The 13142-nt window shown below is 48.9% G+C and overlaps 1 protein-coding gene across 3 annotated transcripts in view; it reads left to right on the forward strand.

The window, feature by feature from the left end:
• The first annotated feature begins 1303 nt into the window (after positions 1-1303).
• Positions 1304-13142, forward strand: part of LOC311624550 (signal-regulatory protein beta-1-like) — a 30144-nt gene continuing 18305 nt past the window's right edge. For 2 of the 3 annotated variants that reach the window (XM_084887950.1, XM_084887949.1), the window contains exons 1-3: positions 1304-2628; positions 6435-6788; positions 10593-10713. In XM_084887950.1, coding sequence (XP_084744076.1) covers positions 2406-2628; positions 6435-6788; positions 10593-10711 — 696 coding nt within the window. In that variant the 5' untranslated portion in view covers positions 1304-2405 and the 3' untranslated portion in view covers positions 10712-10713. The remainder of the gene's footprint in view (positions 2629-6434; positions 6789-10592; positions 10714-13142) is intronic. The other variant, XM_084887948.1, reaches the window with a different exon arrangement.

The raw sequence follows: 13142 nt of genomic DNA on the forward strand, positions 1-13142 counted from the left end.
CCTGCTGGTGGTCAGTGTATTCCACAAGGGAGCGCCGCTCAGCCACAAGCCAGGCAGAAGGCTGGCGAGTGCAGGGGCAGTGGGGGAGCCTCTCCTGCTTCTGAGCAAGCACTAAGGATGTCTGCCAGTCGGACATCCCCTAAGGGCTCCCGAATTGCTAAAACCTGCAGGTCTGGCTGAGGAACCCTCTCCTCCCAGTAGTGCATGAATGCCATGCACCAGGCCTCTAGTATAACATGATTTGCTATGTGAAAAAAATCTCAGGAACTTGAAACATTGTTTTACTTCTTATTTGAATGACACGTTCACTGTGTATTGGGAGCTCTGTACATCACTGTCACTCAAGAACACAGGCTGCTGAAATTGACCCTATCATGACATGAGGGTCTCCAGGGAAGAGGAAGTTGATCCGTAGAGGTTCTTGCAGTTAAATTCAAATCCACAAAACTCAGCCATTATCTTGGCTCACAACTCAGTGGTCTAAAGAAGTCTCCTGGTCCCAGCTGGCAGTGGTCTACAAGTACGATACTCCATGGGGCCAGAGAGTGAAAAACAGAAATATTTGGGGAAGCGTGACCCTTCCAGAGATGACATGGCACTTAAATGCACACTTTTTTAAAAAAATTCAATGTTAATCACTTATTATTATAAGGATAATAAGGATGACATCTTTTCGGTTCACCATTACATTCATGCTATGATAGCAATGCTTCCTCTATTATTAATGCTACTTAATCCTTTAAAAACACATTATTTATGTTCTGGCTGGCTTGATCATTTCGTTGAAGCATCTTCCTGATACACCGAGGTTGCAGGTTCAATCCATGGCTATTACACATACAAGAATCAACCAATTGATGCATAAATAAGTGAAAAAACAAAATGATCTCTCTCTTTCTTGCTCTCTTAAAACAATAAATAAATAAAATAAAACATGTTACTTATTCTGCTTGGATATTTGAGCATGATTAATAAAATAAAAGATTATAAGATATTCCAAAATTTTTTACTAAGTGAGGTATCTAGTTTTTTACAACTTACACTCCCCTTTCCATTTTAATAATGGAAACAATGTAATTATTTCACTACTTGATATTAAACAATAACAAGGTTCAGGCATTTTGTTTTTTTAGTGAATAGAGAATATTACAAACAGTTTCATTTTCCTTTCTTACTTATGACTATGTAGCACTTTTCATCAGAACTTCCTCTGTGAAGAACAGCCCCCAAATGAAGAATGATCATGGCTCAGGAGCAGCAGGTGATGCTAAGTCCTGTGGGGAAGGACAGGTCCTGCCTCTGGGGGTGCAGGATCATCTGGAGGTGAAGCATCCTGATGTCTGGATGCAGCGGGTCTCCTAGGAGCTCCTGCCCAGATGGTGCTCATCTGTTTGGCTCTCCTCACACGCCCATTCTTTCTTCCTTCTCCATCCAGAAACAAGCGTGTTTCTTTACAAACCTGGCCATCTGCAGGTTTAATGGGGACATATCCCATTCAAGCCATTGAGATTCACTCCCTAGTCCAGCACCTGTGGCTTCTCTGAGTTTTCTTTCAGTGCCCGAGGCCCACAGAACACAGGCAGCCGAGTCCATTCATCCTTAAAGCTTCTGATTGCTTCCCGTTTTTGTTGGAAACTTTTCATTCATACTCAGAAGGCATTCTGAAGCTGAGCCAAGACTTGGTTCAATTCCAATTTGTAGCTCAGGTTGAGCAGCAAGTACCTCCCAGTCCCTTTAACGAGAGATGTTAAAGATGAAACCGGGTAAGGATTCCGTGAGGCTCTTGCAAGCACTGGTTTTCTTTTGCGGTTCTCTGCAAATAAATGTTATTCCCAGGGATGTGCTACTTCTCTGCATCAACTTCCTCATCATCACACAACCAGCCATGGCTGCCTTGGTGTTCCTGCAAAGACGAACTCCTTAGATGGCTAATGGTACCGCCAGTAGCCATTCTGTTCTGCTGGGCAGCCAAACGTTCCAGAAAAAGGCCCAGCAAGCCCATTGTTGGCACCAAACAGAACAACTTGATGAGGTAAAACTTAAACTCATTCTTTGCAACATCAAATTATCTCTCATAATTCAGTTTCCTCGTTGTTAAAAGTTCTCACATTACAAGTTGGTTGTGAGGGTTACATGTATGACACATGCAATGTGCTGGGCTCAAGGCCCGCTCAGGGTGTGCACTCAGTTGATGAAAGCTGTGGTTGATAAATACTGACCCAGCCCACAGGCTCCCATATGCTGAGTAAATAACCACTCTGTGCTTCCTTCCAGGAGGGGCAGGTAAGGAGTTGCAGGTGATTCAGCCTCAGAAGTCAGTGTCCGTCGCACCTGGAGAGACGGCCACTCTGAGCTGCACTGTGACCACCATACTCCCGGTGGGGCCCGTCAGGTGGTTCAGAAGGATGGGGCCAGGCCGGGAGTTAGTCTATGATTTCAGAGGAGCCCAATTCCCCCGAGTAACAAGTGTCACAGACACCACGAGGAGAGACAACTTGAACTTTTCCATCCGCATCAGTAACATCACCCCAGCAGACACAGGGACCTACTACTGTGTGAAGTTCCGGAGAGGAGCCAATGGTGACAAGGAGTTCAAGTCAGGAGCAGGCACTCAGCTGAGCGTGAGGGGTGAGTACAGGGGGATCCTTTGTCCCTCGTGTGTGACAACAAGTCAGTAAGACGACTTCCATCTTTGAACAAAAATTAAGGGTCAGGTGCGGAGGTGGCTGCTTATAGTCAGGATCTGATTCCTGGTTTGATTTCACCGTCTGCAGTCCAGGGAAGCTGAGGCCTGGAGATGTCAGGCTATTTGCTCAGCCACCACGGCTGGTCAGTGGTGGGGAAAGTCTGGAGCCCCCACTTGTCTGGCTCCCCAACCCGGGCCTTTCAATCCTGTCAGCCCCTTGATTACACAGATGAGGGAACTGAAGGTCTGAGTGACTTGCCCATCACAAGGCCAGACCTCACCCACCTCCAGAGAGTGCTCCCTCAATGGAGCAGAGGTTCCTCCTTAGTGATACCCACTGGGCACCTGCTGTGAGCCAGGCTCTGCGCTGGGTGGCTCTTCCCCTCGAAGCTCCGTTCTCTGCCTCCAGTGGGAGGAACTCACTAGGGCAGGGAGTAGAGAAGGTGCTGCTTCCTCTCAGCCTCAGAAACATCTCAGGAGAAGGAAATCCTGAGAGGCCCAGACTCCTGTTCACTCTGACAGCCCCGCTGGGAGGAGATGCCCAGAAGTGAGCGATCGCCGGGGGTCTGCCGAAAACCCCCTTTATTCCAGAATCCCAGTCGCTGTCATGAAGCCTCTCAGCAGAGTTGGGTCATCTCAGAATGTCCCTCACCCATGGAAGAGGCTCCCCATGTGGGAGACTTAGGGATCGCCCCATTCAGGCAACACCGTCCTCATTGAGGGTGTTTTACCAGAGGCCCAGGATCCTGAATCCTGGACTGTGAGCACGCAGGGACCTTTAGACCCTCCAGTCTGATTCCCCAATTCAGAGGGGCCCCTGAGGTCAAAAGGTGACTGAGATTTGCCCAAGATTACATGGCCAGTTATTGAGGAGATTGTTCCAGAATTCCAACTGATTTTAGCAGCTTTTTCCTGCATCAAAAACAGACACTATTTCCATTAAAAAACAAACAAACAAACAAAAAAAACCCTGGTGAATGCAGCTCACTGAATAAAGCTCAGTACAGCACAATACTGAACAGGCAATCAGCAGCTCTTATGTTCACTGGTATCCATACCTTCACATGCCCCTCACTCTCAGACTTTGTGGCCCAGGTGATTGGGAACCTCCCCGAACCTCCAGCCACATCGCCCCAAATCGAGCATCCACATCAGCACCTAGAGCTGCCCCTCCTTCACCAGCTGCCTCCCCTCCAGCCTGTGGAGATCATTCATTCACTCTCTTCTCTTGATGGGTGTGTGTTGTTTCCAGGCTTGGGCTACTCACACAGTGACACGGGGTACCCTTGTCCATGTGTCACCCTACTTTAGAGGAAGGTGCCCACAGGAAGTGGCATTGCTAGGTCACAGGGTATGTGTACTGTATTTTAATTTGGGGGGGTATCACCAAGTTTCAATCCTAGACATGGTGGCAACAGGGTCTCCCCACAGTTTCTGGACACAGGCAGGGAAGGTGGCTTTATCCCGAATTTTCAGGTATTACCACACTTCCCAGTAGTGTGTCCCTTGCCTAGGCACCACAGGTGTCAGTGGCTCCATCGCCACTCAGATCTGCTGCCTCCTGGAGAGAGCTCTGCCCCTTCCCTGAGCTACTTGCCCAGGTGACACCTGCCTGAGAATGCAGGAGGTGGAAGAGGTCAGGGCCTCTGCTCCCTGCAACACCCCACTGTGCTTGTCAACGTGTAGAGGACCTTCAATCCCTTTTCTTTTTTTGTTTTTAAGTTCTGTTTCATTGTTGTTGTTGTTTTTAACAATATGTTTTTATTGATTTCAGAGAAAAAGGGAGAGGGATATAGAGACACAAACATCCATCAAGAGAGAGAACCATTGATCTGCTGCCTCCTGCACGCCCCCTACTGGAGATGGAGTCCACATCCCAGGCATGTACACAGACCCAGAATCCACAGTGATCTCCTGGTTCATGTGTTGATGCTCAACCACTGAGCCACACTGGCCAGACTCTAGTCCTTTTTTTTAGAATCGTGTTTCCTAATATTTTTCAAAACAAAAACAAACAAACAAAAAAAGAACAACACTTTTTAAAAAGTCCTGGGGGTGGGGTGGGGGGGTGGCAGGTCTAGCTTTCCAACTGAGATGAGACAGATCCTCAAGTGTCCCATGACATGGCCTGAAACTATGCCTACAGGACATGGCTCTGCCTATGGAGGCAGTCAGGGGGCCTTTCCCTTCTGTGTGGTGTCTTCCTTACTGGGCAGCCGCAGGAGCAGCCGGGCACAGGGGCCTGGATGGAGCAGAGAGGAGTCGCTGAGCCCTAGCACCACCATAGGCAGCATCCCTGTCTCTGCAGACTGAGGGAGAGGAGGGGCATTTCCTAGAGGGCCCTGTGCCCAGTGAGCAGGAGTTCATATTCTAGACTCACTGCCATGTGTTATGTTCCTGGGCACAGACTGTGGGAAATCACCTGGAGGGAAAATGTTGGCCTTTGCCTGCTGGTCCTGCCCCTCACTTAGAGTTCCCCTCTGGGAACATGAGTGTCCTCCTTTGCAACATGGGGATGATGACACCCCGCTCAGCATTAATGAAAGATAAAACACAATATATGAGAAGGTTTGGCATTGCCACATGCTTATCATTAGTGGTGATAACCAGAGTCAATTCCTTTTTTACTTATCATATCATGACTTTGTGGCACTTCTCATCAGAACTTCCTCTGTAAAGAAAAACAGCCCCAAAATGAGGCATGATCAGGGCTCAGGAACAGCAGGTGATGCTAAGTCCTATGGGGAAGGACAGGTCCTGCCTCTGGGGGTGCAGGGTCATCTGGAGATGAAGCATCCTGATGTCTGGATGCAGCGGGTTTCCTAGGAGCTACTGCCCAGATGGTGCTCATCTGTTTGGCTCTCTTCACACGCCCATTCTTTCCTCCTTCTCCATCCAGAAACAAGCGTGTTTCTTTACAATCCTGGCCATCTGCAGGTTTAATGGGGACGTATCTCATTCAAGCCATTGTGATTCATACCCTAGTCCAGCACCTGTGGCTTCTCTGAGCTTTCTTTCAGTGCCCGAGGCCCACAGATCATAGGCAGCCGAGTCCATTCGTCCTTAAAGCTTCTGATTGCTTCCTGTTCTTTGTTGGAAACTTTTCATTCCTACTCAGGAAGCATTCTGAAGCTGAGCCATGACCTGCTTCAATTCCAACTTGTAGCTCAGGTTCAGAAGCAAGAACCTCCCAGTCCTTTTAACAAGAGACATTAAATATGAAACTGGGTAAGGATTTGGTGAGTCTTTTGCAAGCACTTGTTTCCTTTTGCAGTTCTCTGCAAATAAATGTTATTCCAAGGGTTGTTCTATTTCTCTGCATCAACTTCCTTATCATCAGATGACCAGCCATGGCTGCCAGAGACAAATTGGCTGATGCTCTCATCTCCTGAGGCTGGATGGACTGTACCTCCAGGAGCCAATCTGCTCAGCTGGGCAGCCACAGGTTATAAAAAAAAAAAAAAAGCAAAGCACACCCCTTCCATTGCTGGCATCAGAACAACTGCTTGATGGGAAGAAACTTAAATATACTCTTGTTATCTCTCTGTGCCTCAGATCCTCATTTGTTATAGGCTCTCACATTACGGGATGGTTGTGAGGGTTACATGTATGACACATGCAATATGCTGGGCTCAAGGCCCACTCAGGGTGGGCACTCAGTTGGTGAAAGCTGTTGTTGATAAACACTGACCGAGCCCACAGGCTCTGATATGCTGAGTAAAAATAACTGCTCTGTGCTTCCCTCCAGGAGGGGCAGGTGAGGAGCTGCAGGTGATTCAGCCTCAGATGCCAGTGTACGTCGCAGCAGGAGAGACGGCCACTCTGAACTGCACCGTGACCACCCTGCGCCCTGTGGGGCCCATCAAGTGGTTCAGAGGGACGGGGCCAACCCGGGAGTCAGTCTATGATTTCAGAGGAGGCCAATTCCCCCGAGTAACAAGTGTTGCAGACGCCACGAGGAAAGACAACTTGGACTTTTCCATCCGCATCAGTAACATCACCCCAGCAGACACAGGGACCTACTACTGTGTGAAGTTCTGGAGAGGAGATGATAATGTCTCTGAGTTTAAGTCTGGAGCAGGCACTCAGCTCATCGTGAGTGGTAAGTACAAAGAGAGATCAACTTCCATCTTTGAACAAAAATTAAGAATCAGATGCAGAGGTGGGTGCTTATAATCAGGATCAGATTCCTGGTCTGATTTCACCATCTGCAGACCAGGGCAGCTGAGGCCTGGAGATGTCAGGCTATTTGCTCAGCCACCACAGCTGGCCGGTGGTGGGGAAAGTCTGGAACCCCCGCTTGTCTGGCTGCCCAGCCCTGGCCTTTCAATCCTCCCCAACCCCTTGGTGCCAGGAATGAATGACTGATGAGCTGAGTGACTTGTCCATCACAAGGCCAGACCTCACCCTCCTCCAAAAGTGCTCCTCTCAATGTGGCCAGGCTCCTGCTTAGTGACACCCACTGGGCACCTGCTGTGAGCCAGGCTCTGCCCTGGGTGCTGAGGCAGCTACAGAACAAAGCAGGCAATGGCTCTTCCCCTCGAAGCTCCGTTCTCTGCCTCCAGTGGGAGGAACTCACTAGGGCAGGGAGTAGATAAGGTGCTGATTTCTCTCACCCTCAGAAACATCCCAGGAGAAGGAAATCCTGAGAGGCCCAGACTCCTGTTCACTCTGACAGCCCCGCTGGGAGGAGATGCCCAGAAGTGAGAGATCGCTGGGGGTATGCTGAAAACCCCCTTTATTCCAGAATCCCAGTCGCTGTCATGAAGCCTCCCAGCAGAGTTGGGTCATCTCAGAATGTCCCTCACTCATGGAAGAGGCTCCCCATGTGGGAGACTTAGGGGTCGTCCCATTGAGGCAACACCGTCCTCATTGAGGGTGTTTTACCAGAGGCCTGGGATCCTGAATCCTGGACCGTGAGCACGCAGGTTACTTTAGACCCTCCAGCCTGAGTTCCCAAGTGCAGAGGGGCACCTGAGATCAAAAGGTGAAGGGACACCGTCCAAAGTCACATGGCCAATGAGTGATAAGATTGTTCACAGCCCTATCTGATTCTAGCAGCTTTTTCCTGCTTCAGAGATAGACACTCTTTCCATCAAAGCCTGGTGAATGCAGGTCACTGAATAAAGCTCATTCCAGCACACCTTTGAAAAGGGAGCCAGCACCTTTCATGTTCACTGGTACCCAAAGCTTCTCATGCCCCTCACACTCAGACTTTGTTTCCCAAGGTGATTGGGAACCTCCCCGAACCTCTAGCCACATTGCCCCAAATCGAGCATCCACATCAGCACCTAGCGCTGCCCCTCCTCCACCAGCTGCCTCCCCTCCAGCCTGTGGAGACAGCACCGTTCCCTCACTGTCTCCTGTTGATGGGTGTGAGCTGTTCCCAGCCTTGGGCTATTCACACAGTGACACGGTGTACCCTTGTCCATGTGTCACCCTACTTTAGAGGGAGATGCTAATGGGAAGTGGCATTGCTAGGAAGTGTGCATTTTAATTTGTGTGTGTATCACTGAATTTCTCTGCTAGACATGATAGCAATGTCATCTCCCCACAATTCCTGGACACAAGCAGGGAAGGTGGCTTATCCTGATTTACATTCTAGAGGCCCAATGCATGAAAATTCATGGACTGGAGGGGGGTGTCCCTCAGCCCTGCCTCCCCCTCACAGTTCAGGAGCCCTCAAGGGAGGAAAGTTACCCAGTGATAAAGTGAAGGTGATGCCCCCATCACACCTCTGCCGACCCTAATTACCTGTGCCTCAGGTGGCCCTGGACAACTGGGCAGCAGCCATCGATATCCGAGGCTTGCCTGTACCTCGGACTGTCTCTGGGCAGTTGGGCAGCCAACATCCGAGGCTTGTCTGTGCCTCAGGCCAGCCCTGGGCAGCTGGGGACTGGAGGGAACAGGGGACTCTGGAGGCATGCGCCAGCCTGGGAGCGGGTGTAGCCTTTGCGGAGCACATGCCACCCCAGTGAGACTCAAACTTCTGGGCACCGCCATCTTTTGGCTGTGGGCACCGCCATATTTGAGGGCATGGCAGTCAATTCGCATATTCCCTCTTTATTAGATCGGATATTATTAAGTTATCAGACTGTGTCCCTTGCCTAGGCTATCACAGGTGTCAGTGGGTCTATCGCCACTCAGATCTGCAATTTCCTGTCCCTTCCTTTAGCTACCAGCCCAGGTAATCCCTGGCTGACAAGCAGCAGTGGCAGAGGTCAGGGGTCATGTCTTCATGGTGGCATTTACTCCTAAAGCCAGTACTGCGAGGGAGGGGCCATCTGCTGCCCCTTTGTTAGATGAGGACATTGATATTCAGAAATATCAAAACCTGAACTTAGCAGGAAAGGGAACTTAAATTTGAACCCCAATGACATAACTCACAATGCCTGCTTGCAGCAACGCAGCACTGTGCTTGTCAATGTGTGTAGAAAGCTCCAACTCATTTCTTAGAATGTATTTTTATGTTCTTTTGAAAAAAAAGAATTTAAGGAATGTTCGCAGGAAAGGCAGGTCTAGCTTTCCAACTGAGATGAGACAGATCTTCAAATGTCCCAGGACATGGCCTGAAACTATTCCTACAGGACATGGCTCTGCCTATGGAGGCAGCACAGTGGCTTGGATGGAGCAGAGAGGGGTCATTGAGCCTCAGCACTACTTTGGGCAGCATCCTGGCTCCACAGGCTGAGGAAGAAGAGGGGGCATTTCCTAGAGGGCCCTGTGCCCAGTGAGCAGGAGTTCATATTCTAGACTCACTGCCAGGAGCCCCTTCTCCCATTTATTGCCACAGGGCCCCTGCCTGGGCACTGAGGGCACTCTTCCCTGCAGCAACTGGAGGTCAGGGTCAGGCTCCTGAAGGCGGGCACTTGCTCTGCTGATGGACATGAACACCTGGGAGGCCACAGGAAATACTTCTGAGGCACAGTAGTTCCTTCTTTTCTCTCAGTTTTAGTTTTCTCATCTCTAAAATGGCAATGATCATACATCCCTTTTAGGAGAGTGGGAAGGATCGGAGGTGCTCTGCCTGAATCACCCAGCACAGAGGTGCACCCTCAAATCAAGGTGTTGTGTCAGTGCCATGACCCAGTTAACTTGGCTGGGTCTCAGCTCCTCAACTGCAGAAATTGTGTAGGATTATATAATGCTGATCAAAATCACTGATTAACCAAATATTGATGCTAAAATCCAATCTGCCTTTATACAATGTTTTCAAAGGAGTCTGTTGACAGGACAGACCCTCTATAAACCACAGCACTGTCATCCCACAGCTGTGTGCTCTGGACAAGTCTCTATCTCCCCCAAGTCCTCTGTTTCTCCACTTGATGAGGATAATAATCATGGCTCCCATTCACCTGACTGTAAGGATTGGAAGCCAGTTGTGAACAGCCAGGGCACAAAAATGAGACTGACCAGGAACTCTGTCCCTGGGCCCAGACTGTGAGAAATCATCTGGAGGGAAAAAGGTGGACTTTGAACAAAGGCCTGGAATTGCTGGTCAGACAGACCTGCTCCTCCCTCAGAGTTCACCTCTGGGAACATGAGTGTCCTTTTTTGCAAGATGAAGATAATGACACACCCTCTCAGCATTAAGCCTCAGTTTCCTCATTAGAATGAGAATAATACCACCTGCCCCATAGGGGTGTGAGGACCCAGTCAGGACATCAGGCACCACGCTGTGGGTCACTGAGTACACATTCTGCCCATCGCCTTCCTAACGAGGACCACTCTGGCAGCCTACTAACGGGGTCACTGAGGATAAAGAAACACTTTACCTAATTGCCGCCTCAAGCAGGAGCCCATAAGGGCTTCAGAGTGGTCCTGGGTGCAGGTAGCCTTGGATGCAGTGAGTCGAAGACTCTGGAATGGTCTCCTCTAATGGCTTCTATTGTCCCTTGACTTGCAGGCCCAGCAGTTTCTACTCAGCACTCTCTACTATTCATTTTGGCTGTCCTCCTGAGCTGCAAGGTGCTGCTGCTGGTTGGGGTCTCTGCTATCTATGTCCACATGCAGCGGAGAGCCTGACTGTAAGTTGTGGGACAGGAAGGGGAGGCTAACGTTTGTCCCTGAGGAGAAGGTCCACAGGAGCGGTCAGCCCACAGGACACACACAGTGACGGTCCAGGTGGAATTTAGACAAGGTGACATTGATACTCTCAGGAAGCTTGCAGACACCTTTCAGAGATTCCTACCTCCTGGGAAATGGGTGGCGGCCTGTAGAAGGAGGCTGGCTTCGTGGTTTCTGAAAGGTGTTCACAGAGTCCTAGGGCTCCTGCAGAAGAAGTGGGCAGAGCAAACTGAATGAGGCCACCTGAGGGGGCGGTTCCCTTGGAGACCACATCTAGTTCATTTGATTGTGGGGCTCCCTGGACAGAAGGAACCCCCAATTACAGTAATGTTGAGCAGTCCTGATCAGCTGCTCTGATGGCTGTTCCCAGTGTGACGCTCTATGTGACAGAGGGGAGGGATGGGAAGGAGGACAAGGACTTGGGGAGGAGAACTAGGGGCAGAGTCCGATGCCAGGGCCTGTGTGTCCTCTCATAACCGGCATTCCTGGAGGAAGACAGCCCAGGACATAGGAGACACGCAGGGAACTCTTCTTGAATGATGAGCAGATAATTAACGATGGACACATTCCCCACAGCTACTTCCTTTCTGCCCGGTTACCTGACACTCTCAGTGTCTGTTGCCTCCTTCTTAACACCAGGCACCCAGTCCCAGAAAAAATGTTGACTAGAAGCTTCTGTGGACTCTGCTCCAAATCCTCCCTCCCCTCTAGACCCCCCGACCCAGAACTGCTGTCCACAGGCTCCTGCTCCTTCTCATGGCCCCTGATGCCCCAGAGCTGGGTCTTCACACAGGCTCCTCTCAGACATAGTCACAATCCCAAATTATCACAGCTCCATTATCCCACACACAGGACTTAGGTGTGATAGGAGTGGGAGATGGGATGCTAGGAATTGAGGGCATTGAAGACACGGTGACCTCAAGTGCAATCAGACTTTCAGGAGTCCCCATTGACCTAGAAGCTGGAGGAAGAGAAAGCAATACTGTGAGCAAGTTCTGCAATTTGGTAGTTTCCCACTCACATTCACCTTGCCATTGCTTTAATAATGGGTGTGCCTTTAAAATGAGACTTTGTGGTTGCCCTTTGAGCACATGTGTCAAACACAAGGCCCGCGGGCCAAATCCAGCCCGCCAGGCCTTGCAATGTGGCCCGCACCGCGCTGTCATCACTGCACTCCGCTGTCAGTTTATGATATTGTCAGTTTATGACTGTTCAGTAAACCATTCGGCCCGCGATTTAGGCTGGATTTTAGATTTTGGCCCCTTCTCTGATTGAGTTCGACACCCCTACCTTTGAGGATGTTATATAGCTAGGGTACAGTGCTTTCAGGTAAATGAGAATTCCTGAAATGGTATTTTAACTGGGATCTGGGGCAGGGGCAACCCTGTGTCCTGCTTGTACTAGGCTGAGGTTGTTCTTGTTGAGCTACAGGGAGAAGAGGCAAGAGGGATCTTCATTCAAATACCACACTCTCTATCTTCCTGCCTGTCTCCGTAGATTTTCTTAGTAAGGGTTTTTTTTGTTTTTTGTTTTAATGTATTATTAAATAAAGTTCCTCTAAAAAACACACAGGCATCCACACTCACACACAGAATTCCAAATTATCACTGTTTAGGATTATTTATAAAGATATTAAGCACGTTTTCATAATAGGTATTGAATGTATCTTGAATAAGTAAAGAAATTAAGTATTTTCTTTCTGTTTTCTTGGTATTTAAATATCTTTTCTACTGTGGAATGGTCTTTACATTCACTGATAGCTGATTTGAAAATTATTTTCATTTCTTTTTATTTCCATTTTTTGCAAATCCTCACTAGAGGATTTTTTCCCCATTGATTTTTTTTTTTAATAGAGAGAGAGGGTGAAAGAAAAGAAAAGAAAAGAAAAAAAAAAAAAACAAGGAGGGAAGGAGAGAGAGAGAGAAACAGAGAGAGGGAGAGAGAGAGTTGGGACAGACACATTGAGTGATTGCCTTGAGCCCCACTCAGGGCCAGGGATTAAATCTGAAGCCCAGGTACATGTCTTTGACCTGAAATAGAGCCTAAGACCCTTGAGTGCTCAGGCTGACACTCTAACCACTGAGAAATACTGGCCAGGGCTGAAAATTATTTTTCTTGATAAATATACTATATAATTGTTTTTATTCAAAAATTTTCTTACCTGTAATGACTAAGTGTAGAATCTCTGGACCAGACAACCCATTAAAACACACAATCACTCACCAGGCACTGAGGAGATGTGCTCAAAGTCCTTTAGACAAATCGCAGTGGAGAAGTTCCTCTCTGAGGTCTTATAGGCATAGAAACGTGGGTTCAGATACTGGAACACACACACCAGCTAAGTGACCTTGAACAACTCACTAACACTCTCTGAGACAATTTCCTCCTC

This window comes from Pipistrellus hanaki, assembly GCF_964339955.1.
Source record: "Pipistrellus hanaki genome assembly, chromosome: 6".
Lineage (NCBI taxonomy): Eukaryota > Metazoa > Chordata > Mammalia > Chiroptera > Vespertilionidae > Pipistrellus > Pipistrellus hanaki.